Raw genomic sequence first — 24,245 nt, forward strand, 5'->3', positions numbered from 1 at the left:
ACTTTACAAATTTTACGTACCCTAATATATATAATTGGAAATTGAACTATATTATTTTGAATGTGAGTTGAAAACTTGAAGTGTATGCACTACTTTTAGAATGCAAAAAAATATTTATTTCTAGATGGGTATTATATTTAATATTAAGTAAGCTAAAATAGGTTGTGTCACATTCTTGTCAACCCAACACGACCTGTTTATTAAGCGTATCAAGTGGATTGGATTAGGTCAACCCACCTCATTAATAGGTCAAGTTAGGATTGAAGGATTATCACATGATTATTAAATGGGTTGGGTTAGGGTTGAACCATTTAGTCGAATACCCCTACCTCGATACAACACGAACTCGACACGCTAACCCGAATTAACACCCCTACCAAATACCTTCTCCAAATAATGGCTTTTTTTGGAATAAAAATACTAGCTAATTGAGATTAGAATTGCCTTTTTATTTGTTCTTTTCATACCTAACATGTAAAAATACCACTTTACCCTTTGAATCTTTTCTCTAAATTAAATTATCCAATGGGCATTCACGTCAAGAGATTTATGGTTTAACTAACACCTCATCATATTTTTAATAAAAATGTCCGTGGTTTATATTAAAAAAAAAAATCCTCTCCCAACTATCAAATTATCCAAAAAAAAAAAAAAAAGTATCATTTGATTTTAATGGTCATTGATGATGAGATACAAATATATAGAATGAAAACTATATATATTATTTTTTGGATAAATGATGAATCTTTTGCTTTATGGTTTTAGATACTTTTGATTTTTTCAAATAAAACAAGTTAGGTTCAAATTATTTATTTTCTACTTAAAATGTGTGTATATATATAAATGTTAAGGTTAATGGATTATGATATTTACAATAAATTTTATATCAATAACATTATAAATTACTTCCTAAAAAAATTATAATTGTACTTTCTTTTTAATTAATATGGACCAGCAATATTGAAGCATTAAGTGCAAGTTGATGCTTTTTGTACATGCTTGCACTCCATTAGAAAGCTAGTGATGTGCACTTATCTTTTCTTTTTTATCATTTTAGAACAATCCTTAAGGAAGCATGCAACCCTATGCCACTCATGATCCTGATTCTCCACAACAACAACAAAAAAAAATAAAATAAAATAAAATTGAGAGGCCATGATCCATCGCATATATAACCGGTTATGCATTTTTATTCTCACCAAGTGTATAGTGTATAATAAATCATTTTACTTTTTTTTTTTTTTTTTGGTGTTAAGGAAAATGCTTTCTTTTTTTTCTTTTTTTTGAGAAACAAGGAAAATGTTAAAAGTGCTACAATTTTTACTCCATCAAGCTTACAAATTAACGTGACAATATATGTGATTGATGGATTTTTTTTGAAAGAGTGATTGGTGAACTACTTAATAAATGAATGTTTGAAATGTGTTTTGGTAATCCGTGACACATCAATTTGTAAAATCTATGTAATAAAAATTGCAACATTCATCAAATTACTTTGCATTTTAAAAGATGACATATTAATTTATAGAACTAGTTTAGTAAAACTTTGTTTAGTAAAGTTTTTACTCTGCTGTACCCAACATAAGTTCTACAAAGGATTTACTACCAAAAAAAAAATTAGTATGGATGAACGTGATAATTAATGCTCTTATTGCAATATCAATAATATAATAAATAATATTTTTAGCTCTTATTGCAATATCAATAATATAATAAATAATATTTTTAACTACTTTTTATCTGTTTAAAAGTCAACACATCAATTTCTAAGGTTTAAATTTATAACAGTATTGTAGGTTCCTATTAATACCATGACTTTTGAGTGAAGTTTATGGTATATCTTTATATTAGAACCTTTTTCTCTCTCTCCTCTGTGTGTGTGTGCTTGTTTCTCAAAAAAAAAAAAAAAAAACTAGTCTTTATTTGTTGTCAAATGAGAAAATTGAAGTTCAATCCCTACTTATAACAAAAACCAACAGTGTCTTGGTCTAATAAAAAACAATCATTTGGAGCGAATGCCACTAATTTAAAATACTATCATACATATAATAAAAAAATTAACTATTTGGCATAAAATACTAGGATGGAATACAAAGGTGCTAAAGCGGGAATACAATGACAAATGCAATAACGGATTGGGTGTTTGTCCTTACTCCAATGGACACTTTTGTTGCATCCTCACAAAAAAAATGGAATTAAGCGTTCTTCTATCTTTTTTGGATAACTCATAATTTTTTACTGCTACAAACAGAAACACTGAGACTTCAGTTAGTCCACTACAACTCTACAACAAAGGCACCTGCCCTGACCAATTCATTAAAAAATCATCTCCATTTGAAAACAGTATTACATCATCCCAACCTAGTTTTACATAAAGATATGAGTCTTCGGACTAAACTACTGCATCAGATTGGTGTTATTCTTACCCAACATCTTCTTTTAAAAAAAATAAAACCAATAACAAACCCAGCTACTAGCAAAACTTTTAAGCAGAAGCCATGAATGATGGAATGTGGTACGCTCCAGATATAAAAGATAACTCTCTTCACTATGATTTCCTTTGAACATCATTCTAAACTTGACATCCTTTCCCACTCTCTTCACTTTGATTTCCTCTGTTTTGACGTCTCCATGGATTCTTGAGTTTCTTTGAGACCATATGTGATAGACATTAGCACACCAAACCACTCTGCACAAGAAACTTCTGAGGCTCTTTCCTTTGATAATCGGCTACCCCCATGAGTGCCTATTGGACCCAAGCACCCGTCTATCATATATCATGATAATATCTACTGACACGTCTGCCCAAGTATCCTATGTATTTTTTGAGAAGTGTACTCAGCTGAAATTTCATCAGACAATGTCACAAAACCGGACCCCCTATGACACATTTTTCTTTCATCCTAAAGCAAAATGCATCACGATATTAGTTGTGCTAATAACATATGGGCAAAACCCAAAAAGCATCTAATAATTACTAATATGTATTATATAACACAGAATATGCAATTACAGTACAAAATGAGCTTACATGATGTGCAAATAACAACATGAAAAAACCATGCAATCAATTACAATTAGTACCAAGAAAAGCCTCTGAGCAACTACTAATTTTCAACTCTCGTCCCAGGATGAATTTGGCAGAACCTCTCATCTGTTTCCAATTGTTGTTACCTCTAAGTGTTCATCATGTGCTCATTTTCCCTCTTGCAGTCATATCTAAAACATCTTAATTTCAGCCATTACTAGTGTTGCACAATATTGAATTTTTGCTATATAGATAAGGTGGTAAAAGTATCACTCTACAAGCAAGCCCATTTTAAAACCTTGAACAAACCCAAGCTGGTTCAACAATACATTTATCACACGCTTCATAGCCATAGCTATGAAGAATTTAGAAAAAAGTTACCAAGCAAAAAGATGCAGTAATATTTTCATCAACTAACCATCCACACATTCTCAATTAAACTAGATAAGCTACTTTTACCTTGGCAAGATACACATCCAAAACATAGCCAAACTGACTGAAATACAACTGCACATTATCAACAGTAGCTTCAATCAGAATACTTCCTATGAAAAGCCTCTTTCCCCACTTAGCAGCTGAACTTGTCAAAGGCTTAACAGCACAGTCATCAGCAGAAGCAAAACCAACCACCATTTCTGCACAGTCATCAGCAAGTCCTCTTTACGTCCAAAAGATAATATTCAATTCACAGGCATCTAATCAGTTACATGAGCATGATGTGCAGGAGAGGCAGAGTCAACAGCAATATGCACATCTCCCACCCCCAAAATAAATATAAAATAAAAAAACTTACAGCTTGAGGGCCAATATGCCAGCATAACATTGTAAATATTTTCTAATGTACAACAAGGAAATCCACAATGACTGTAAGCAGAACTATTTGATGTACTGCAAAATGGAGAACCAAACCAAAAATTAAGGAATAATATGGGCTCATTTAAATCTTGAGGATACATTTTCCTGTGCAGGTTGAGATGTAGAGAACAGTATGAATCATGCACATGAGATCTATCAACAAAATTCCAAATTGGGACATTCTCCCATAAAAGTGTCTGTGAACACTAGCATTAGGCCCAATATCACACTGATCATATACAGTATGCTTCTCTCAATTGTTACTTCCTATGACCACTTAAAATGATGTGAAGGGCTGGCAATCACATACTCTAATTTAAATTTATTTTCTGTCATTGCCAATCTAATTCAACTATAATCTACAAACAACAATGGTCCTGAACTCCTTAAGCTGTCTATTACGTTGTTTATCCAAAGGAATAGAAAATATATACATTTTGGCAATGTTAATCTATCAATTATTGAAGAGTGAATACCCATTTTGCGGTAAAATTTCCCTTTTGTATAAAATTCTTGAACTTCACATCTTCAATAATCAACTTGTTGGGCTATGTGGAGCCTGTTTTGTGTTCAATCCAGTTTGTGATCCGATCCGTCTTGGATGCATTACGTTTTTAAATGAGATTTTTTGTGAGCCTCAATCCATGAAGCAGATGCCTGGACCAGCAAGATCATTATTAGCTTGTTTTGGACCCACTGTTTGGGGTATATTTTTTTTGCTTCAAAATTATGGGTGCCTAAATCATTGTACTATAGCACCTCAGTATTTTTCGCCTTGACATAGTGAAAAACACAGCAACTTCGTGAATGAAGGCATATTGCCGAACCACATAAATATTTGTGTTGTGTGGTTGTTCTTTTTTTTTCCCTCAATTTTCACATCTCATAGGTTATGGGAATTAGGTTAAATTTTCAACACAACATCCACATCCTACCAATAATTAATTGGTAAGGTAGAGTGCCCAAGTCAATTTGACTTGCAAAAGACCACATATGAACTAAAATTAACTTTTGATGTCCTTAACAAAAGTGCACAGATCTAAGATCAAATCAAACAATAAATAACAGATCATGTAGGAAAGTATTCATCTATGGAAAATTTGATTGACAGGAAAACTAAAAAAGAAGAAATGTTTTTGTTTTTTTAAATAAGGAAGTGCTAATATGATTGAAAGGATGGAAAAATCATTTCTCACCAAATCACAAAGAGAATAAGAAACAAATGAGATACTTTATTTAAATTTAAAATAGAAGGAAGAGCACAAGAGTACTGAAGGCAACTATGCAAGTAGTGGAGAGGTTGATTTCCCATATCTTTAAGAATGGTATCAGTGGGGTTGTCTCAGTCTCTCAAGGTAAAATTCCTCATTAGAGGTTCTTGTTCTACTGGGTCATGCCTCATAAATCACAATTATAGTTTTGCATTTTTCTTTCACAATTATCAATCATCAATTGACAAATGAGACCCAATTAACAGATAAAGAGGCCACACAATCCTTTATTGCTTGCTAAAACACTACATATCACCTTGCTGTTAAAAGAATAAGCCCAAATTTCTGCACTATCAAGGTTGGTCAATTTCTAGGAATTGAATCCTTGGTTCTGGGAATTGATGCTTTTCTATTATCTGGTAGTCTAGCCCTATATTGATTTTGTTTATATATTTCAAGGGGTCATGAGTTCATACTTCATTAGTATAGTCATGGTTCTGTTGATAAAATACCAAACTCCCTTTCAAGGTGAACTTGAAGGACCTAGATTCAAAAAGGCCCTTCTTAAAATCTAGAATCACAGTGAGAAATTGCATAGATAAGCACTAAAAAGCAACAATTCTACCTGCTTCTCACAACCTACATACCTACAACCTCAACCAAGCCAAAGAGCACATCACTTCATTATTGTGCAATGTACTAGCCATATAACCAACAAATATTGTCTCAAACTTAAATACAAGCCAAAACTGACTATCAAATTACAAAACCAACATGATAGATAGTAGCTTACCTGCTGAACTAGAGCCACCGTAGGGGCGAGGATGACACATATGCCCTTATGGGGCTTCCTTATCAAGTGACCCAGCTCATGTATAAGCAGTACAACAATGTGGTCGTCCCACAACCTATCCCCAAATAAACAAAAATATTCTCCTCCAAAGCTTTCTGGCATAGCTCCAACTGGTACCTTCAAAAAACATATAGACAAAACAACATAAACCACAATAAGGTCCTATTTTCTAGGAAAAATACATTTTATTTAAAGGAAAGGAATTGTCAGCAGAGCCAAAAAATATATACGTGTGCGTGTGTGTGTGTGTTTTGAAGGGAAACCAAAAAATTAAGAACTCAAGAAATAAGTCAGGAACCGCTATTTCAGCCTATATGATTCAAAAGCTTTTTACCCTTTTCACTTTAATTAACCTCAAGTTTCCTTGTAGCCAAAGAAAAATTGCACCAAACCTAGTTCCACTCCATCATCATCAGCATCAACACCACAAACACTCAAAGACAGTGTAGTGGTCATTGTAGTAAGATCAACTGTGCCATTTGGCATTGCGTAGCCTCTTTATCTTCTATTGGTTTCGAAATGACAAATAAGATGATGAGAAGTTTTTAATTCCAAATTGTCTAGAATCGTATCAAAATGCTTGTACACTAGAAAAGAAAACAAATTTCACTAAATAAACAAATAAAATAAAAGTTTGTTTAGAGCACAACAATAAAGACTATTCTGATCAACAATAACACAAATAACGATATTTAATTGATAGAAGATAATCCATCAACTACAATATTATAAGAAAAGATGATCCACACACAAACACACCGGAGTTCTAGACAAAACTTCATTTCTAAAATCAAATGGTTTAAATGAAAAAAAATAATTGTAATTAAGTTCTTATATTGGGATCCAAAAAAAAACAACAGGAGCCTAATTCAACTATTACAGGCCCAATTCTACGGCAAACTCAATACATGATCCGAAAACCAAATGGCAAATTTCCAAAGCTTCATACAACTGAAAAAAAATAATAATAATAAAAAAATTCATTGACTCCATTTTCAGATTTCAAAAGGGTTAATGTCGAGAAGAAAAACAAAATCACGTGCCTTATTTTTTTCAAAAGGGTCCAAATATTCTACTTTCCATTTGATTACACAACAACACTGAAGTGGGGATGCATATATTCAATTGTATTCTCCTATCGAAAATATTGTAGCAAATACTATAGATAGAACAACAAAAGTGCTAATTTTACCCTTTGGCATAACTGAACCAAAATGATGAACACACAATCAACTGCAAACTAGTCCCATAAGAAAGAGAAAAAGGTGACTTACGAAAAAAATCAAAAGAGAAAAAAAAGTTTCTCAACTGTGCAGATTCATCAAAGTTGCCACTTTCACTGGGATTCCTCTTTCCTCACTCACAATCAGAGTCACCTTGTCCTTGCATGCATGAATTCCCAATCCAGTTTTCAATTAGATTAGGGTGCTCTGTCCACTTTGGGTGTGGTGGTTCATCATCACGGCTTTCCTTGATTTTGGTATCTTTCTCTGAATCGCCTAAATCAGCATCCTCATAATAAGGAGTGATAGTGCAGCCGCTAGACCCAGGCTTAGTTTGTTTGAGATCTTCAATGTCTTGCTCGAATATCAAACGGGCTCCGCATTTTGTAACCTCCAAGCCTAGACAGTTGGGTCTAAATGTAACCTCAATTTGGGTGAATTCATTAGCATCCAATACTTCTTTCCAGAGGCTTTCCAAGCATTTTTTATAGGGAAAACATTTGAGCCAAAGATTATACGATTCAATTTTAACAAATAGGTCTAACCCAAGGGCCACATCTAAAGGTCGACTTCCGTTGGCTATAACGGAACAATAAAGCATCTTCAGGTTTCGAATATGATGTTGGCGGAATATAAAAACAGCGCACACTGCAATTCCCATAAATTTGCTACTTAATAATAAATGTGAAGGCACTTGCAGATTCACTGAAGCCCACACATTTTGGTGCCTAAACCAATTCGGAATTTCACTTCCAGGAATTGTGAGTAATGTGTACGGAGACGAGCCAGAGCATCCCTGAAACAAACAAATCATGATGTTTAGAACTTTACTCACATGCAAGAGAGAAAGAGAGAGAGGGAGAGAGAGAGAAAGACAGACAGACCTTAATGATATAATGTCTTAGAATTGTTGATAGCAGGTCACTTGAATTGCCTAGATTATAAATCAATTTGACACAATTATCAAGACGCATTATATTCGGCCAAAAATCATAATCTGGACCTAATGATAATGTTTCCAGTGAGTTACACCCATGTACATTGATAATATCCATATTTAATGGAAGCTTGGGCAACATTTGAAGTTGAGGGCAATTACACAAAAAAAGGAGACGCAAATTACGTAGTTGAATGATACTTTCAGGAAGGCAAACAAAATTGTTTCCATTTAGATTTAGTTCTTTTAAAGATGACAAAGACCCAAGAACATCAGCAATCGTTCGAATATTGCAATAACTTAAATCCAGTTCCGTCAAAGACCATAAGCCTTGTAAAGAACACTCTAACATGCCCATGGGATCAGGACTTCTTTTTCGTTGCATTAAAGGAAAACTCAGGAGCTTATTGGATGATTTAGATGATAGACCCACACATCCACGGAGAGATAGTACTTTGAGATTTTTCAAGTGACCAACAGATAAAGGAAGCCCTGTTATAGCAGTTCCACTCACATCTAGCTCTTCTAGGCCTTCGATATTACCCAAATTCTCTGGTAATTTATCAAGTTTTGAGCAGCCAGATAAAGTGAGAATTTTTAGAGACATCAAACAACAACATGCATTCGAAAGACTTGAAAGGTTTTTACAGTCTCTTAGATCTAATTCAATAAGACCAGTTAAATGCTCCACTGATAATGGTAGATCTTTTATAGCTGTCCCACTCAAACAAAGTTTCGACAAACGTGACATATTTCCTACAATTTCTGGAAACTTCTTCAGCCTTGAACAACCACCAAGATCGAAAATTTCAAGTGCTTCCAAGCTGATCTTGTGAGGAAGGATTTCGAGACATTTGCAACCATTCAGATCCAATCGAATAAGCTGTTTGAGATCTCCAAGAGATGCATGAATCTTATATAGTCCTGTACAATGTCGAAGAATCAATTGCTTAAGCTTCGGGGCTCCACTAAGGTCTGGCATCTCAATCAAGTATTGCGAGTCACTTAGATCCATAAGTTTTAACGCATCTAAAATCTGTTATAAACCAAAAAAATTATTAGATGAAGTCTAGTATTAATGAAAAGGAAGAAAAAACAAATTTTCTTGAGTGAAAATCTTACCACAATTCCTTTCCACAAATGTATGATGCAACTGCAATGCATTCTTAGTTCAACAAGTTTGTTTGGATGAAAACTAGTTGGCATGGATTTAAAAGGATATCCATACCATTCTATAATTCGTAACTCATCAGAAAGATAACTAAGATCTTTTGGAAGTTGCACATTACCTCTAATGAGGACTTTTGGAAGATGCTCATTACCTCTAGTGAGGACTTTTGGAAGTTGCACAGTACCATTTATGAAGTCTTTTCGAAGTTTCTTATGACCAATTATAAGCAATCTCAAAATTTTCATCTTTGAGAAGACTTTAGCACTCAAGTGTTCCACTTCTTGAATGGGCATGTTTAGCATTATGCCTTCAACTACCTCTGTTCCCTAATAAGAAAAAAACAACGAAATTAGAATAATTGGTAAATTGTTAGAAAATTTTATAACAATATATATATATATATACTTTTTTAAGTTCAGGCTTGTACTAGTCGACTTACAGTATTGTTCTTCAACACGTGAATGACATCATCATAAATCCACAACCTACTACGTCCACCAGGTTCTTTAGGAGATTCACGACGAACAATTTCTTGACCCATATCTTGTAGCAAATCATGCATACACAAAGTTCCATGACCATCAATAGTTATGAGAGATTTGTCCTCAAGAACACCAATATCGTAGTATAGAGAATAATAAAAACTTTCCAATATATCTCTTATGCAATCTTTGTTCTCTCCTTTGAAAAAACATGCAATATCTAGAAACAATCCTTTCTGCAAATTTGTAAGCCTATCAAAACTTATTTGAAGTATATCCAAAATGTCTCTATTAGGTTCTTCTTTTAGTTTATACAGGGCACTTTCCCATTCATTCAAGCTTTTACCAAACAATGAAGAACCTAAAACTTTAAGAGCTAAAGGAAGGCCTTTAGCATAATTCACAAAGTTCTTAGACAAATTCACATACTTTTCTTCAGGATGAGGTTTATGAAAAGCTTTCCAACTAAAAAGCTGCAAAGCATCATCATTATTCAATTCCTTGGCTCTATATATGTGATCCACACCCCATCCTTTCAATAAATGGCTATTTCTGCTTGTTACAATGATTCTACTTCCAGGACCAAACCAATCGTGCTTCCCTGCCAATGCTTCTAATTGCTCATCTCCATCCACATCATCAAGAATAATAAAAACTTTTTTATTACATAGTGTATTCTTTATAACCTTGATTCCCACACAAACATCCCATACATTTATTTTACTTTCCATGAGGATCATAGAAAGAAGTTGTTCTTGTAAAGAAACTAGACCTTGATTTTTAGTTTTTTCTCTAATATTAGCAATAAAGCTTCTAGCTTCAAAGTTACCAGAAATTCTTCTATCAATTTCACGTGCAAGGGTTGTTTTGCCCATTCCACCCATCCCGCATATCCCAACAAAGCGAACACCACCCAACCCTTCACCTATGTATGAATCCAACATTTCCTTCACACGGGAATCCATTCCAACAAGGTCCTCATAAACACATGGGAGTTTGCAATTCAACTCACTAAATATCCTTCCAATGATTTCTTGTATAATTATTGATTCATGCCTGCAAAGAAAATAGTAAAAAAATAATTTTTATGACACAAAACTAGCTACATTTAGAGACAAAACATTCATAATAAATATAATCTTAGCTTCGTTAAGCCACATTAAAAGTGCCTAGTTATATTTAGAAATTCACTACTAGATGTATTATGGGGACAATTTTAGAGCTATTAGTGGTCAAATTTGTTGCAAGGTTTGTGTACAATATATACTCTTATGTCTAGAATCTAGTCCTACTAGGATTAGAATAGGGTTAGTCTAAATTATTCTATAAATAGTTAAATACTCTCTTATCATGTGGCCGAAAAAAATAATAAATAAGTAATAATAAATAAATTCTGAAAAAGAAAAAAGAAATAAAAATTAACTATAAGTAGCATAATTCCAAAGAAATTCGTTCTTATCCTTTAAATCCCATCCACCAAGATTAGCAACTTTTGTCAAAGCAGCTTTCCACGTTTGTACATATCCTATGTTATCCTTGAAACTCTCTTCATGTTTAGAAAAGGCTTCTCCAAATGTGCCCTTACGATTCCGCACATCACTAGGATCTACATAGTGAAAAACAGGTAGAACTACCAATCCCGTTATTTCCATGCACTCAACGATCTTTGTTAATTCAATCAAGCACCACTTTGAAGAAGTGTAGTCTCTTGATAGAATAACGACCGCAAACCTCGATTCTTCTATTGCTTTCAAGAGTTCTAGGGCAATGAATGTTCCTTGCTTGAGTTTTTCATCGTCCCTAAAAACAGATATTCCTTTTTGTTTCAAACCAATATATAGATGGTTTGTAAATGTTTTGCGGATATCCTCACCTCTAAAACTGAGAAATACATCAAATTTCCATCTCTTAGAAGAAGAAGAAGAAGATGAAGATGATGGAAGAAGAGCCATAAAGGAAATGGATGAGCTTGAATAGTGAGGTTACAGATTCAAAAAATTGCAAGTTTGACTGAAAACCCTCAAGAAAAAGCCTCTTGGTTGACGCATATGGAAGTAGGTGTTTGTAACTTGTGAGAAGATGGGTCGACCATTCATTTTTAATCACTTAGGGGGTGTTTGGTTTATGTTTTTAAACAACCATTTTCAGTTTTTAAACAACATTTCACGCATTTCAACGCACTTTTTCACCCACACGTATTTCCACAAATGTTTTTAAACAACAATTTTCAGTTTTTAAACACATGTACCAAACGGACCCTTATCCATTTAGTTTTTGTCAAAGTTGTTGTGGCCGTGGGCAAGTGGCCCTTCCACTTCTTGGGATGAACGTCTTTTTAGTGCTTTTTTTCTTCCCCAGGCCTTTTTACGTGATATTTTTATCTTCTTCTTTTTTAGTCAAAAAAATAAAAGTAAAAGGAGGGCAAGTGGCCCTCCCACTAGAAATTGTCGGGATGAACAAGAATGTCTTTTTAATGCTTTTTTTTCTTCCTCAGGCCTTTTTACAGGATATTTTTATCCTTTTTTTTTAATCAAAAAAATAAAAGGAAAACACTTGGAAAAGACAAGGGCAACTTGCACAGGGAATCGAATAGAAATTGTACTTACTCAATTTCACAATTTATTAAAAATTTAAAATGGTCTACCATGAGCCATGGAAAATTTTTTTTTTGAAAAAGTGATAAAATTAAAGTGGTCTACCTAGTCCGGCACTTAAGCATGTTGTAAAATAGAGTATAAAATTAAATGTTGGTCTCTCCATAAGTCATTTTTGCTAAATAATGGTTTTTTTTTTTTTTTTAAAAATTATCAAATAGATTCTTATGAAACTTCTCTATAAAAAATAGCCTTGATTGTAACTTGACTTTCTAAAAGTTGATTTCTACGCAAGTTTTAGAAGGACTTGTTTGGCAAAATAACCCTTTTTAAAATAAATAAATAAAAACTTTATTCTGCAATTCTAACCCCTCTATATCTTATGGTGCCCATTCAAAATACGTTTTATGTCAAGATGCTATAAAATAAAGGAAAACTGAAAAGTTTGTTTATAGCCAATGTTTACAACTCTTACTAAAAAAACAATTAACATGGTTATATATTTTAAAATTCTTACCGTTAAATTGCATGTTTTTTAAGTTCTTAACACTCATGTCAATCATATATTATTTATTATTTTACCTATAATCTTATTTTTTATGCATAATTTTGAATGCCAAATACTTGAAATTTAAGCATGTGATTAATGACATAACTATTAACTTTTGAATTTATGAAAATTTTGCAACATGAAAAATATAAGATGAATATGTAATCCAATTAGTCAAAATTCATGTTCAATAAAAAATATAATTAGAAGAGTACTTGTAGTCACGGACTACAAACTAGTTTTCTGTCAAACTTTGTCCTAAAATAAAAAAGAAATGTTTAGCAAGACAAAACTATAAATATGAAATGATATATGTACTTCCTTATTAATTAAGTGGTCATCCACGTTATAGCTATAATTTCTTCAATTCAAGAATCCACAGTTGAATACAAGTGCGTGATTTGCTTAGCCTTTATAATGAAGTCTCCCATTTCTTCAATTCAAGAATCCACAGTTGAATACAAGTGCGTGATTTGCTTAGCCTTTACAATGAAGTCTCCCACCTCTCACGTGACCACTTCTAAAGACAATGGTAATGGCAATTAAGAGTTCAAACTACCCAAAGGTTCTTCAACCAGGGTCCAATTTGATATTATATATAATGTCCTAAGTTCATAATATACGTGCAGGAGATAAACAGAAATTTTCTCAGGTTTGATTGACTTGAAAAAGTTTTTTTTTTTTTTTTTTTTTTTTAAATTCTTGTTAGTCCATGGGAAAGTCGACAAAATTTTAGTGTAGAAAATTAAGATATTGATAATAATATGATTCGGCAAATCAAAAAGATAATAGTATGAACAAAATTACTCAAGTCAAATGTTACCTATCATGCAAATGCCATCCAGATATAGCACCCACGTCTTTCAAAGCAGCTTTCCACGCTTGCACATCTTCTGTGTTAATCCTGATATCTTTCTCATGTTTAGCAAAGGCTTCAGCAAGAATGCCATTCTGGTTCCTTACATCAGAGGGATCCACATGATAAAAGACAGGCAAAACTGTCAATCCAGTCTCCTTCTTGCATTTAACAATTTTTTCTAGTTCAATTAAGCACCACCTTGAAGAAGCATAGTTTGTTGAGAGAACAATGATAGCATACTTGGACTCTTCTATTGCTTTTAAGAGCTCTTGAGAAATATATTTTCCTCGCTCAAGTTTTTCATCATCCCGGAAAGTGATAATACCCTTTTGTTTCAAAGCAGTATAAAGATGATCTGTGAAATTCATTCGGGTGTCAACACCGCAAAAACTAAGGAACACATGGTATTTCCATGGAGGGCAAGAAGAAAAAGAAGAAGATGATGAAGAAGTTGAAGAGGGGGAGGAGGAAGTTGCTTGAGTGGCCATGGAAGCAATTGGTAACTTACTAGCTTGTTAAGCGATGCGTACCAGAGAGTGTTGCAGACTTAGAGAACGGGAGCAACAATAAGAGATTTTAAGTTTCTCTAGCAAGGCTGAGTGAACTTCCAGGTGATTAGCTATGAACTTTTTTTTTGGGTTGAAGACCAGCAATGAAGTTTCCCACCTGCTTTGGTTTTGTCTATAAAGTTGGCCATTTTCACACCATAAAATCTGGCTTTAATGGTGTGAAAATATCAAGTTGGCCATTAGTTGTTGTTTAAGCCCGTGGGGCCATGTGGACATATGGTAAGGCAAAAGCAAAATATGCAAAACGACACATTTTATCGAGGCACTCAACTCAAGCACCAATTGATTGTTAAAAACTCATCAAAAAAAAATTTTAATTGTTAAAAAAAGCTTTAAACAATTAGAACATTTATATTTTTTTATAGGATTGTGTTAACGGCTCCCGTAAAGTTTTCGTTAACCACAATTTTTTTTACTTTTTCTGACAAAATTTTGTCATTTTTTTTATAGTTTATATCATTTTTTCAATTTTTTATAGGTATTATTCGGTATCTTTTTTGACAAAAAATCTTATCTTTTTTTTCTGCACTTAACGAGCACCGACCGGTATTTGTTAACATTCTCCTCTTCTATTATTTTGGAATGTGAATGCGTTTGTTTATCATTATTATTTTTCTTTTCCGGGCCTTGTTACTGTGCTGACCGTGTCAGACAAGTTAGTGTCATTTCATATTTGTCATTATTGTTTTTTGGACTTTAAAACCCAATTAAATTTGCAGCTTTTTGAAGTGGGGACCATCTGTGCAGACCTTTTCTTTCTTCTTAATTTTATTTTTACTATCAATTTCAAACCAACTTCTGTAGCTATTTTTTTTTCGAGAAACAAAAAAAAAAAAAAAAAAAAAAAAAAAAAAAAAAAAAAATTCTGTAGCTATTTTCTCATGGACTCCCATTTGTGCAGACTTTCATACGCAAAGGAAAACATTTGGAAGCTATACCAAAAAATAAAAAACACCTGCAAGAGGAAGACAAGGGCCACTTTAACAATTGCACTCACTCCAATATATCACAATTGAGGAGATTCTAACCTTTTGTCCCTATTTTGTAAAAAAATTGATCATATGTCCCTGTTTCCAAACTATTTAGGTTCATGCCCCTGTTTTGAAACTCGATTTTCTCTAAATCGAGATCAGTCCTATAGTGACATTTTAAGAAACCTTATAACAACGTTTTAAGAACCTACAGCGACGTTTTAAAACTCGATTTTCTCTAAATCGAATTCCATGCAAGTTTTTTTTTTTTTTTTTTGCCTATAGCATTGTTTTAAGGACCTATAATAACGCTAAACTCGATTTTGAGTAAATCGAGTTTCAAAACGGGGGAATGGACCTAAATAGTTTCGAAACAGGAGCATATTGCCAAATTTTTTACAAAATAGGGACAAAATGCTAGAATTTCCTCACAATTTATCAAAATGGTCTACCGTGAGCCGAGAAAAAAAGTGTGATAAGTTTATGCAAAAAATGGGGAACAAGTTTCTACCCTATCAACCACTTAAACATATTGCAAAATTGAGTAAAAAATTGAATTTATACTTATATTTATTTGAATAGATTATTTGTGAATGTCAGTCCCTCTCTAGGTTATTTTTGTTAAATAATACTCTTTTAAAAAAAATAAAGGACAAAGTTTGTTGGTAGCTAATGGCTACAACTCCTACTGAAAAAAATAACATGTTTATATATTTTGAAAATCTTTCTGTTGGAGTGCTAGTTCTTCATGTTTTTAACATGTATATAAAATTTTATATCAATCACATGTTATTTACTATTTGATTTATAAATTTATTTTTAATGCATAATTTTAGATTATAAAAACTTGAAATTTAAACATTTGATTGATAATATAACTATTAATCTTTATTACTTTGAAAATTTTACAAACATGAAGCATATAACAAAAAAATGTAATCCAACCCCACATTATTCAAAATTCATATTTAATAAAAGAATAATTAGTGGAGTTAAGAGGCCTTGGCAAACTTTGTCCTAAAATAAAAAGGAAATGGTTGGCCAGACAAAACTTTAAAGATGAAATGACATATGTACTTCTCTATTAATCAAGTGGCCATCCGATCTGTAACTATAATTTCTTCAATACAATAATGGAGTTATGCTATTATGCCAATAATTGAGGTGATCTTAATAAGATAATACCTCGTAGAAAAGAAAACAAATTGGATTATAATAAGGGTTGTGTTTTTTTTTTTTTTTTGGCTAAATATAATGAGAATTGTGTTAGCGAGCATCTTACAATATTGTTAACAATAACTTTTACACATCTTTTTTACCTTTTACAGCTTTTTATCCTTTTTGATAATTTTTTAGTAATTTTTTTATCCTTTTTGATAATTTTTTAGTAATTTTTTTATCTTTTTTGATAATTTTTTAAATAATTTTTTGTCTTTTTTATTAACACAACGAAAAATCTTAACAAGCAACACATACTGCTCATCACAGTATACTTGTTAACATTTCCTCTATAATAAATGGTATTTACCAATTCATTGACTTAGTATTTCTATATTTACTTTTTTTTTTTGGCTGAATATTTCTATATTTACTTATGCTTCACTGTTTTTTCCTTTTTCTGTCTTTCTTTGTCTTCTTCTTCTTCTTTTGTTTTCTTTGACTATCAAACCCAACTTTAGCTCCGTTTTTCCCACGTGGGCTCCATCTTTGCAGACCTCCATATGCAAACGAAAATACCTGGAAGCTATCAAAAACATCAAGGAAAAAAAAAAAGAAAAGAAAACATGTGAACGTGGAGGGCCATATGCATATGGAATCTAATTTTTATTTTCTAAAAAAAAAAAAAAATTGTATGAACCTCATCCTCACGTGGAAGATGGGTCAAAAGTTCACTTTCTTTGACCCATCAATTAATTTTTTTTTTTTTTTTTTTTTAAGAGTCGGTGGGCAAGTGGGCATAAAGTCTTTCTTCTTTATTTTATTATCAAACAGCCAGGGGATTCAGTTTCACTAACATCAGTAGAGGTTGCATTTGATCGAGCAGAAGCAGAGGCATTTCGTTGAAGTTACCCAATTCCAGCTGCAAACCAATTTCTGATTTTGTCACAGGAAAATACCTCTGTCTGTGCAAACCTCCATACGCACAGGAAAATACCTAGAACCTATCCAAAATAAAATAAACAAAAGGAAAACGGAAAATTTTATCCAAAACAAAATGCACTCACTCAATATCATAATTTATTAAAATTGAAAAATAATTTCACTTTGTAACACAGGATACTTAAGTGAACAATAATATTTATACTTTTTTTATAAAAAGCATTAAAAGTAATACAAATTTTAAAAAAAAAATTATTAATAAATGTGATAATAATAAATGTGATTAATACTAATTCATCAAGATAATAAATAAGTATTTGAAATTTTTTTTGTTATCGATAATTTGTAAGATTATGCTAGACTCTTTTCTCCTTTTTCTGTCACTTTTTTCTTCTTGTGTTTTCGTTGACTATCAAACCCAACTTTAGATGCTTTTTCGCCATGTGGACTTCATCTGTGTAGACCTCCATATGCATGGGAAAATACCTAGAAGTTATCCCAAAAAAAAAAAAGGAAATGGAAAACACTCAACTTTATTTGAGGAACCACATCCTCATCTTTCATTTTTTTATAGAGTTTGGAAACTCTAATGCTCTTTCGAGTCAGTTTGTAAGGACTTAGCTTCTTTAATATATGTGTTTGTTTACTTGAAAAATAAAAAATTGCACACTCAATTTCAAGATTTATTAAAATAATTTATGTGAGTCGTAGAAGAAAAAAAAAAATGATAAGTTCATATAAAAAATTGTGAATAGAAAGTCTCCACCCTACCATTTATAATCAACTACTTAAACATGTTATAAAATTGAGTATACAATTGAATGTATTCCTGGATTAATATGAATAAATTACTTGTAAATTTTGATCCCTCCATCTTATTGTGCCCATTCAAAATACAAACTATTTCAGGATGATATAAAATAAAAATAAAATGGATTTACATGTGAATTTTGGTCATTCAAATTGTAGCTGTGCAGAAAAGACTATATATTAAATTATATTAAGGAGAATTTAATTTTATTCATTGAAGTAGTTTTCCTATATATTTCCAATAATTGTACCCTTAATTTTAGGACAATATGTTGTTGTATCCTAGGCCCTTCCATGTCTAGGTGCTATATATTTGCCTTGTTACTTGTTGATATTGTATCATAGCGGTATCCAATGTCCATGACACTAGTAGGAATATATAGGAATACATAAGAGCATTTTCATCAGCTCTCTTAAAAAAAATGTCATTTTAACACACCAAAAACCCACTTTATCATTTTAGAACATCATTTTACAACATACCATTTATCAGATGTTCTATACTTCAATTCTATACATTAAAATAATATTTCCTACACATTAAAATAATATATTTACCCAAAACACAGCAAAAATACAAATCCACAGCCCAGTCACCACCGGATCCAATAGCCACCGCTACAACCACCGCCACAACAACAACCACCGCTACAACCACCGCCACAACAACCACAATCACCGGATCCTCCAACAAATTTCAAATCCAAAAATCTCAACCAAAAAAAAAAAAAAAAAACTCAAAATCTACAACAAAACCCCAACCCAACAGATCAATCAATGACCAAACTCAACTAACCATCGGCGATGAGATCGGCGGCAAGAGCTGTGGAGGACGACGAGCAAAGATCGGCGACTGTGGAGGACGACGAGCAAAGATCGGCGACCACCCCTGGGCGAGCAGGGCTTCAAATCGGCGAGCAGAGGTTCAGATTGGCGAGCTTCAATCGGCGAGCAGAGGTTCAGATCGGAATCGCCTTCTCAGGAAAAAAAAAAGAGGGAGAGAAAGAGGCGCAGAGACGGAGAGATGGAGAGATAAAAAAAAATGAAACTGAGATCGGAATCGCCTTCTCAGGAAAAAAAAAAAAAAAAAAGAGAGAGAGAGAAAGAGGCGCAGAGACAGAGAGGAGAGATGGAGACCAGAGAGGAGAGAAAGAGAGAGAACTGTGTTGCAAAGAGAGATGTGTTGCGAGGAGAGAGAAAAGAGAATAAAATAAGGAAAAAAATTATAGCATTTGTGTTCGTACCGTCTCATATTTGAGACGGTACTGTAGCGATGTGCCAAATTTTTTGGCATTTGGCACACCTCATGAGGGTCTATTTTTGTTGTTTGGTGTGCCAAATGCCAAATATTTGGCATTTAGCACACCTGATGATAGTGCTATAATCTAGTGTTTCTATTCAAACATTTCGGTCCATGCTCTATGCATCCATTAAGTGACAATTAAGTTCAAAATGTTGTTATAACACACTAAACTGAGCCATTGTGGCGACATTTGGAAAAAAATATTTAATTAATCTACGTTAGTATTAGTTTTTTCTTAATTACTCTTCCATTTCTTTTACCTGCTTCTCTCTCTCTTCATTGTCACGTTGTTTTTCTCATTTCTCCTTTCTCATGTTAATGGTCCAAAAAAGTTTTGAAATATCCACGTTTGAGTACCGCAATTGGTTAAGTAGTGAAGTTTCACATTGAATAATAATAACAAGAGTGAGTGATTAATATAACATTATTGGGCCTAAATTCATTGAGTTAAACTTTTAGGTTAAATGATGTCCTAATATATTATGTTATCTTACTGATCAATTGGAGTCTCCCCAACAACAAGCAACTTAAGAACCTATTAAATACATTGAGGAATGTGAAACGTGGGGACTCAAGATGCAACATAAATTAGCACTCACACACACACAAAAAGGTTTGATGTGGCCCACAAAAGCTATATTCTTACTCCACTAGAGTGATTGTTTTGAATTTAATAGTTTATAGTTCCATTTTTGTTGTGACATTGTCTCAACATCCAATTGTGAGCTGGAAAGTTAATTGGATTTCCAGTTGAAGAAGGAAAAATTAAATTGATTATTTTTGGGTTGACTTGGTATGGAAGACAAGGCTATTCCTTGAAATGAGATCTTTGCTTGGGAGACAATGCAAGGGATGAGACAACAAAATTTGGGTGTTGACAAAAATTTTGTAAAGCGCACAAATCAATGAGAATTTGTGAGACTTTGATTAATGTTGCAAAGTGAAGCAAAAAAGAAAGAGAACTTGCAATGTGCATAGTAGTGAAGAAAGAATAAGGTTTTGTGGTAAGCGCAGTCAAGAAGAAAAATAGTGTGTGAGAGAGAGAGAGAAAAAAAAAAAAAAAAAGCAAAATTTTTTTTAGCTGTGAGACATACATAAGGTTGATAAATTTGGAATTTTATAATTGATTTCACCATTGTGAATCTTATTTGGAGTATTTCTTGTGGTTTTTTCACGTAAATTCTTGTGTTTGTGTGTGATTGACATTTTGTCTTGATAATTCCAGTGATTATATTGAATGATTGATTAAAATTGTTAATTGATTGTCTTAATTTACACCAGATTAGTTTGGGACTCAATTTTTTTTACAAAATAATATACTAAACTTGGAATTAGAAGTCTTTTCTTTTAAAAATTTTCTAAATAGCATAATTTTAGGAAAAATTTGCTAAATAACACCTAACCAAACTTACTTAGTTATGTAGCACTTTTTTGGAATTTGAGTTTAGTAAAGTGAAACCCGAGTTTTTAAAACTCAAGTTCCACGTGAAACCAAGTTTACCAAACTCAAGTTCCAGAAAAAAAAAATGCTAAATAATTAAATAAGTTTGACCTGGTGCTTTTTTTTTTTTTTCTAAGTATTTCCTAAAATTATGCTATTTGGCCAAAAAAGCCTTTTCTTCTTCCACTTCTTCTCTTCTCTTTTTATTTATTTATTTTTATTTTTAAGCTTTACTTACTTATCTGACATCCACCACCGACCCTTGGCCAATCCCCACCCTCAAACGAAAAGAAGAAAATGGGATGAAGGTGCTAATGTGTGAAGACAATGACAAATGCAACCATCAAACATATTAAAAAAATTATAGTGTTAAGTGTCTGGTCTAGGTCCTTCTTCTTACTCCTCTAGGCTGAGAGACTAAAAGATTGTTGCATTCTTGCATCCACACATACCCAAAAAAAAAAAAATTGGTCTTGCTATTTATTTTGTGTATGTGTGTGTGTGTGTGTGTGTGTGTGTGTGTGTGTGTGGAATTGTGGATAATTTAGTAATTTTTGATGATATGAAACAAAACAATACAAAAACACTTGAAACACTTAAGACTTTAGCTATTCTACTACAAGGACATCTACCCTCCTGACATAAATTCCCTACTCAAGATAAAAGCAGTGTCGAATTTTGACATTATTCCAACCCAGTTCTACAGAGTCTAACATAAAGACACGAGTCTTCCAACTGAACTACAACATCATACTGAATTTGCTGCTAATCAAACCCAATATCTTTTTTTTGCAAACAAACCAATAACAAACCTAGAAACTAGCAAACTTTTAAGCATAAGTCATGAAGGATGGAATGAGGTATACCACTGTTAGAATGGAGAACTTGTTTAGGATAGAGTTGCAGCCACTTCATTTAGTTATTTACTGTACCACTTAATGGGCCCTGCTAGCCCATCTTTTGCTTCTCTCTCATGGAATTCAACTTCTCAAGCCTCCAACCATCATGGAGCCTAGCTATGAAGCTATCTGCCTTGATGTTCACATCAAGGATGGGGCAGAACATGGACCCACCAACACCAATACCAGCACCAACAACAACACCATGATGAAATTCAACCAAATAGCCCTTATGACACTAACACAATAATTCTTATAATTCATAAATTCCTTATGCACAAAGAAACATGAAACTATATTAGCTAATTCACCAAAAAAAAAAAAAATGGCTAGCACCAATGCCAAAACTCTATAAACAAAAAAGTGTTTTTATTTGTTGCAATGCGGGGCCATTGATAACGTTATTCTAGTAACGTTTGTATTTTTTAGAAATACGTGTGGGTGAAAAAGTATATAAAAATGCGTGTAATGTTGTTTAAAAACTAAAAACATGTTGTTAAACTCCTCTACCAAACGGCAAGTTTTCAAGAGACAAAGACATAATTGATTGTAAATCTTAATTTGCTTTATTTTATTTTATTTTTTAAGTCAGAGAGATGCTTCAACAAGGAATTGAAAATTTGACACCAAAGCATTATACCAAAATTTGCCAATCAATGCAATGACTTCAAGTATGCCTTTGACCTATTCAATTCTATGCCTCTACAATCTCAATTGTAAACAATACACCAAATATAAACACATAAACAAATAGAGTATGAACATTTGTTAAACACTTTAATAGTTAACGAATTTGAAGGGAGAGTGAAATACAGAAGGAAACCCAAAGTTTTGAGAACTAGATAAAAAAGAGTAAATTTATTGAATCTGAAGCAAAGTGAAACCAATTTGATGGCAAGGAAAGCCATAACTCGGTTTGGTTGCCAAGAAAAAACAGAAAGATTTTCTTAGCAACCAAATAAGAAAATGCAAAGTAATTGTGGAGAGAGAGAACTGATCTGTGCCTAATCAAAGGAGCTGAAACCACCGCATATTAAAGTAGAAAATTAAAGCTCTTATTAACATTTTTTAGTGACCGTGGATAAAAATATGTTGAAAAACTCAAGTTGTTTGTAGGGCAAGTAGCCAATAACACGGGCAAAACTCAAAAAGGATATAATAATACTAATATATAACAATAATATACAGCATATGCAATTATATTACAAAATCAATTGCCATGATGTGCAAATAGAAATGTTTGAAATACATGCAAACAATTAGTACCAAGAAAAGTTATTAATTTGCAATATGCAGTCCTGGATGAATTTGGCAGAATATCTCATCTCTTTTCCAATTGGTGCTACCACTAAGTTTTTCATCATATGTTCATTTTCCGTCTTGTAGTCATATGTTAGGCATCTCTATTGTGTAAGTGTATTTGGGTATAACTATGTGTGTGTGTTAGTGCAGGGGTATACATGTACTGATGCAAGGGGGTGCGTGTACTGATGATGAGATGTGCATGTATTGCTGTAAGACTATGCGTGTGAGTGTGCATTGCATACCTAAGGGTAGTTAGTTAGTTACTGTCTGTTGGTTATAGTGGGTTAGTTAGTTAGGGACTTGATGTATAAGATGAAGAGGAGTAGTTATAGATGGATTCATTGAATAATATCTTCAGATTGGATATCTCTCTCTCTCTCTCTCTCACATTCACGTCTCTCATCTCTGTCTCTCCATCGCTGAAGCTTCACAAGCCTCTCTCTTCTCTCTCATTCACACGGTCTCATCTTTGGGTGTTTCATTTCAATTGTGTTTCTCATCTCTAGGTGCGATTCTAAATATCAAGTTTGCAATTGTGTTTGTGTTTCTTTTCTCTCTCTAGGTTTTTTTTTTCTCCCTCTCACAGTGTGGTTGGTTGAGATTGGCATGGGTGTGCTTAGTCCGATCTCCACTAATCAGGGTGGGTGTGGTTTGATGAGTATGTTTGCTTGGTCCGGCGTGGGTGTGCTTAGTTTGATCTCCACCAATCTGTTGTGTTTTAGTGGTGGATGGCTGCAACGGCTGTGGGTTTGAGTGTGTATGTGGGGTTGGGTTTGTGACTAATGTGATGGTAGTGGTGGGGGGTTGCGGTGGTGGTGGGTGTTGATGATGGTGGAGGTGGGGGTTGCCGTGGGTGATTGATGATGGTGGAGTGGGGGGTTGTCATGGCAGTGGTTTGCTAATGTGGATTCGTGGTGGTGGTAGTGGCGGTGGTGGGCAGAGGGTAGTGGGCATGGTGGTGGCTTGGTGGTTTCGGGTTTGTTTGGTTATTTTTTAATGGGTTTGTGGTTGGTTTTTGGTTGGTTTGTGGCTGGATATTTGCTGGGTTTGTGGTGGGTTTGGTGTCATGATGGTTGCTGTGTGG

At 33.2% G+C, this 24,245-nt stretch overlaps 3 protein-coding genes across 8 annotated transcripts; all 3 read right to left on the reverse strand.

Moving 5' to 3' along the window:
• Positions 1–2,190: 2,190 nt before the first annotated feature.
• LOC115958872 (RNA-binding protein Musashi homolog 1-like) lies at positions 2,191–7,700 on the reverse strand. 6 transcript variants are annotated; one of them, XR_004084704.1, is made up of 5 exons: positions 7,257–7,700; positions 6,282–6,449; positions 5,888–6,064; positions 3,488–3,663; positions 2,191–2,903 (listed from the first exon to the last, which is right to left on the reverse strand). XR_004084704.1 is itself a non-coding variant. In XM_031077131.1 (4 exons), exons 2-4 carry the CDS (start codon positions 5,925–5,927, stop codon positions 2,790–2,792), a joined length of 330 nt encoding a protein of 109 aa, XP_030932991.1. In that variant the 5' UTR covers positions 5,928–6,064; positions 7,257–7,700; the 3' UTR covers positions 2,191–2,789. The 6 variants fall into 6 exon arrangements, 3 of the variants coding, with proteins under 3 accessions (XP_030932991.1, XP_030932990.1, XP_030932992.1); XR_004084703.1 differs by having other exon boundaries at positions 6,282–6,452; XR_004084702.1 differs by having other exon boundaries at positions 6,282–6,452; positions 7,222–7,700.
• A 14-nt stretch (positions 7,701–7,714) lies between these two features.
• On the reverse strand, positions 7,715–14,456 carry LOC115961987 (TMV resistance protein N-like; the record flags this gene model as incomplete). The annotated part of the gene is made up of 5 exons (XM_031080867.1): positions 13,728–14,456; positions 9,718–10,816; positions 9,230–9,604; positions 8,055–9,143; positions 7,715–7,966 (listed from the first exon to the last, which is right to left on the reverse strand). Coding segments are annotated over exons 1-5 (3,339 nt in total), but the record flags the coding sequence as incomplete, so codon positions are not given.
• LOC115958871 (TMV resistance protein N-like) lies at positions 11,123–11,793 on the reverse strand. The gene has a single exon (XM_031077129.1). The coding sequence runs from the start codon at positions 11,710–11,712 to the stop codon at positions 11,179–11,181; it is 534 nt and encodes a 177-aa protein (XP_030932989.1). The 5' UTR covers positions 11,713–11,793; the 3' UTR covers positions 11,123–11,178.
• Positions 14,457–24,245: the final 9,789 nt, after the last annotated feature.

The sequence above is a fragment of the Quercus lobata genome, chromosome 9 (assembly GCF_001633185.2).
Source record: "Quercus lobata isolate SW786 chromosome 9, ValleyOak3.0 Primary Assembly, whole genome shotgun sequence".
NCBI classification, from domain to species: domain Eukaryota; kingdom Viridiplantae; phylum Streptophyta; class Magnoliopsida; order Fagales; family Fagaceae; genus Quercus; species Quercus lobata.

Excerpts from the sequence above, each read along its gene's own strand:
- LOC115958872 (XM_031077131.1), bottom strand. The coding sequence starts at position 5,927 with ATGTGTCATCCTCGCCCCTACGGTGGCTCTAGTTCAGCAG. Across the intron at positions 3,664-5,887 it reads CGGTGGCTCTAGTTCAGCAG|AAATGGTGGTTGGTTTTGCT; the intron begins GTAAGCTACTAT and ends ATGACTGTGCAG. Across the intron at positions 2,904-3,487 it reads TGGATGTGTATCTTGCCAAG|GATGAAAGAAAAATGTGTCA; the intron begins GTAAAAGTAGCT and ends ATTTTGCTTTAG.
- LOC115958871 (XM_031077129.1), bottom strand. The coding sequence starts at position 11,712 with ATGGCTCTTCTTCCATCATCTTCATCTTCTTCTTCTTCTTCTAAGAGA.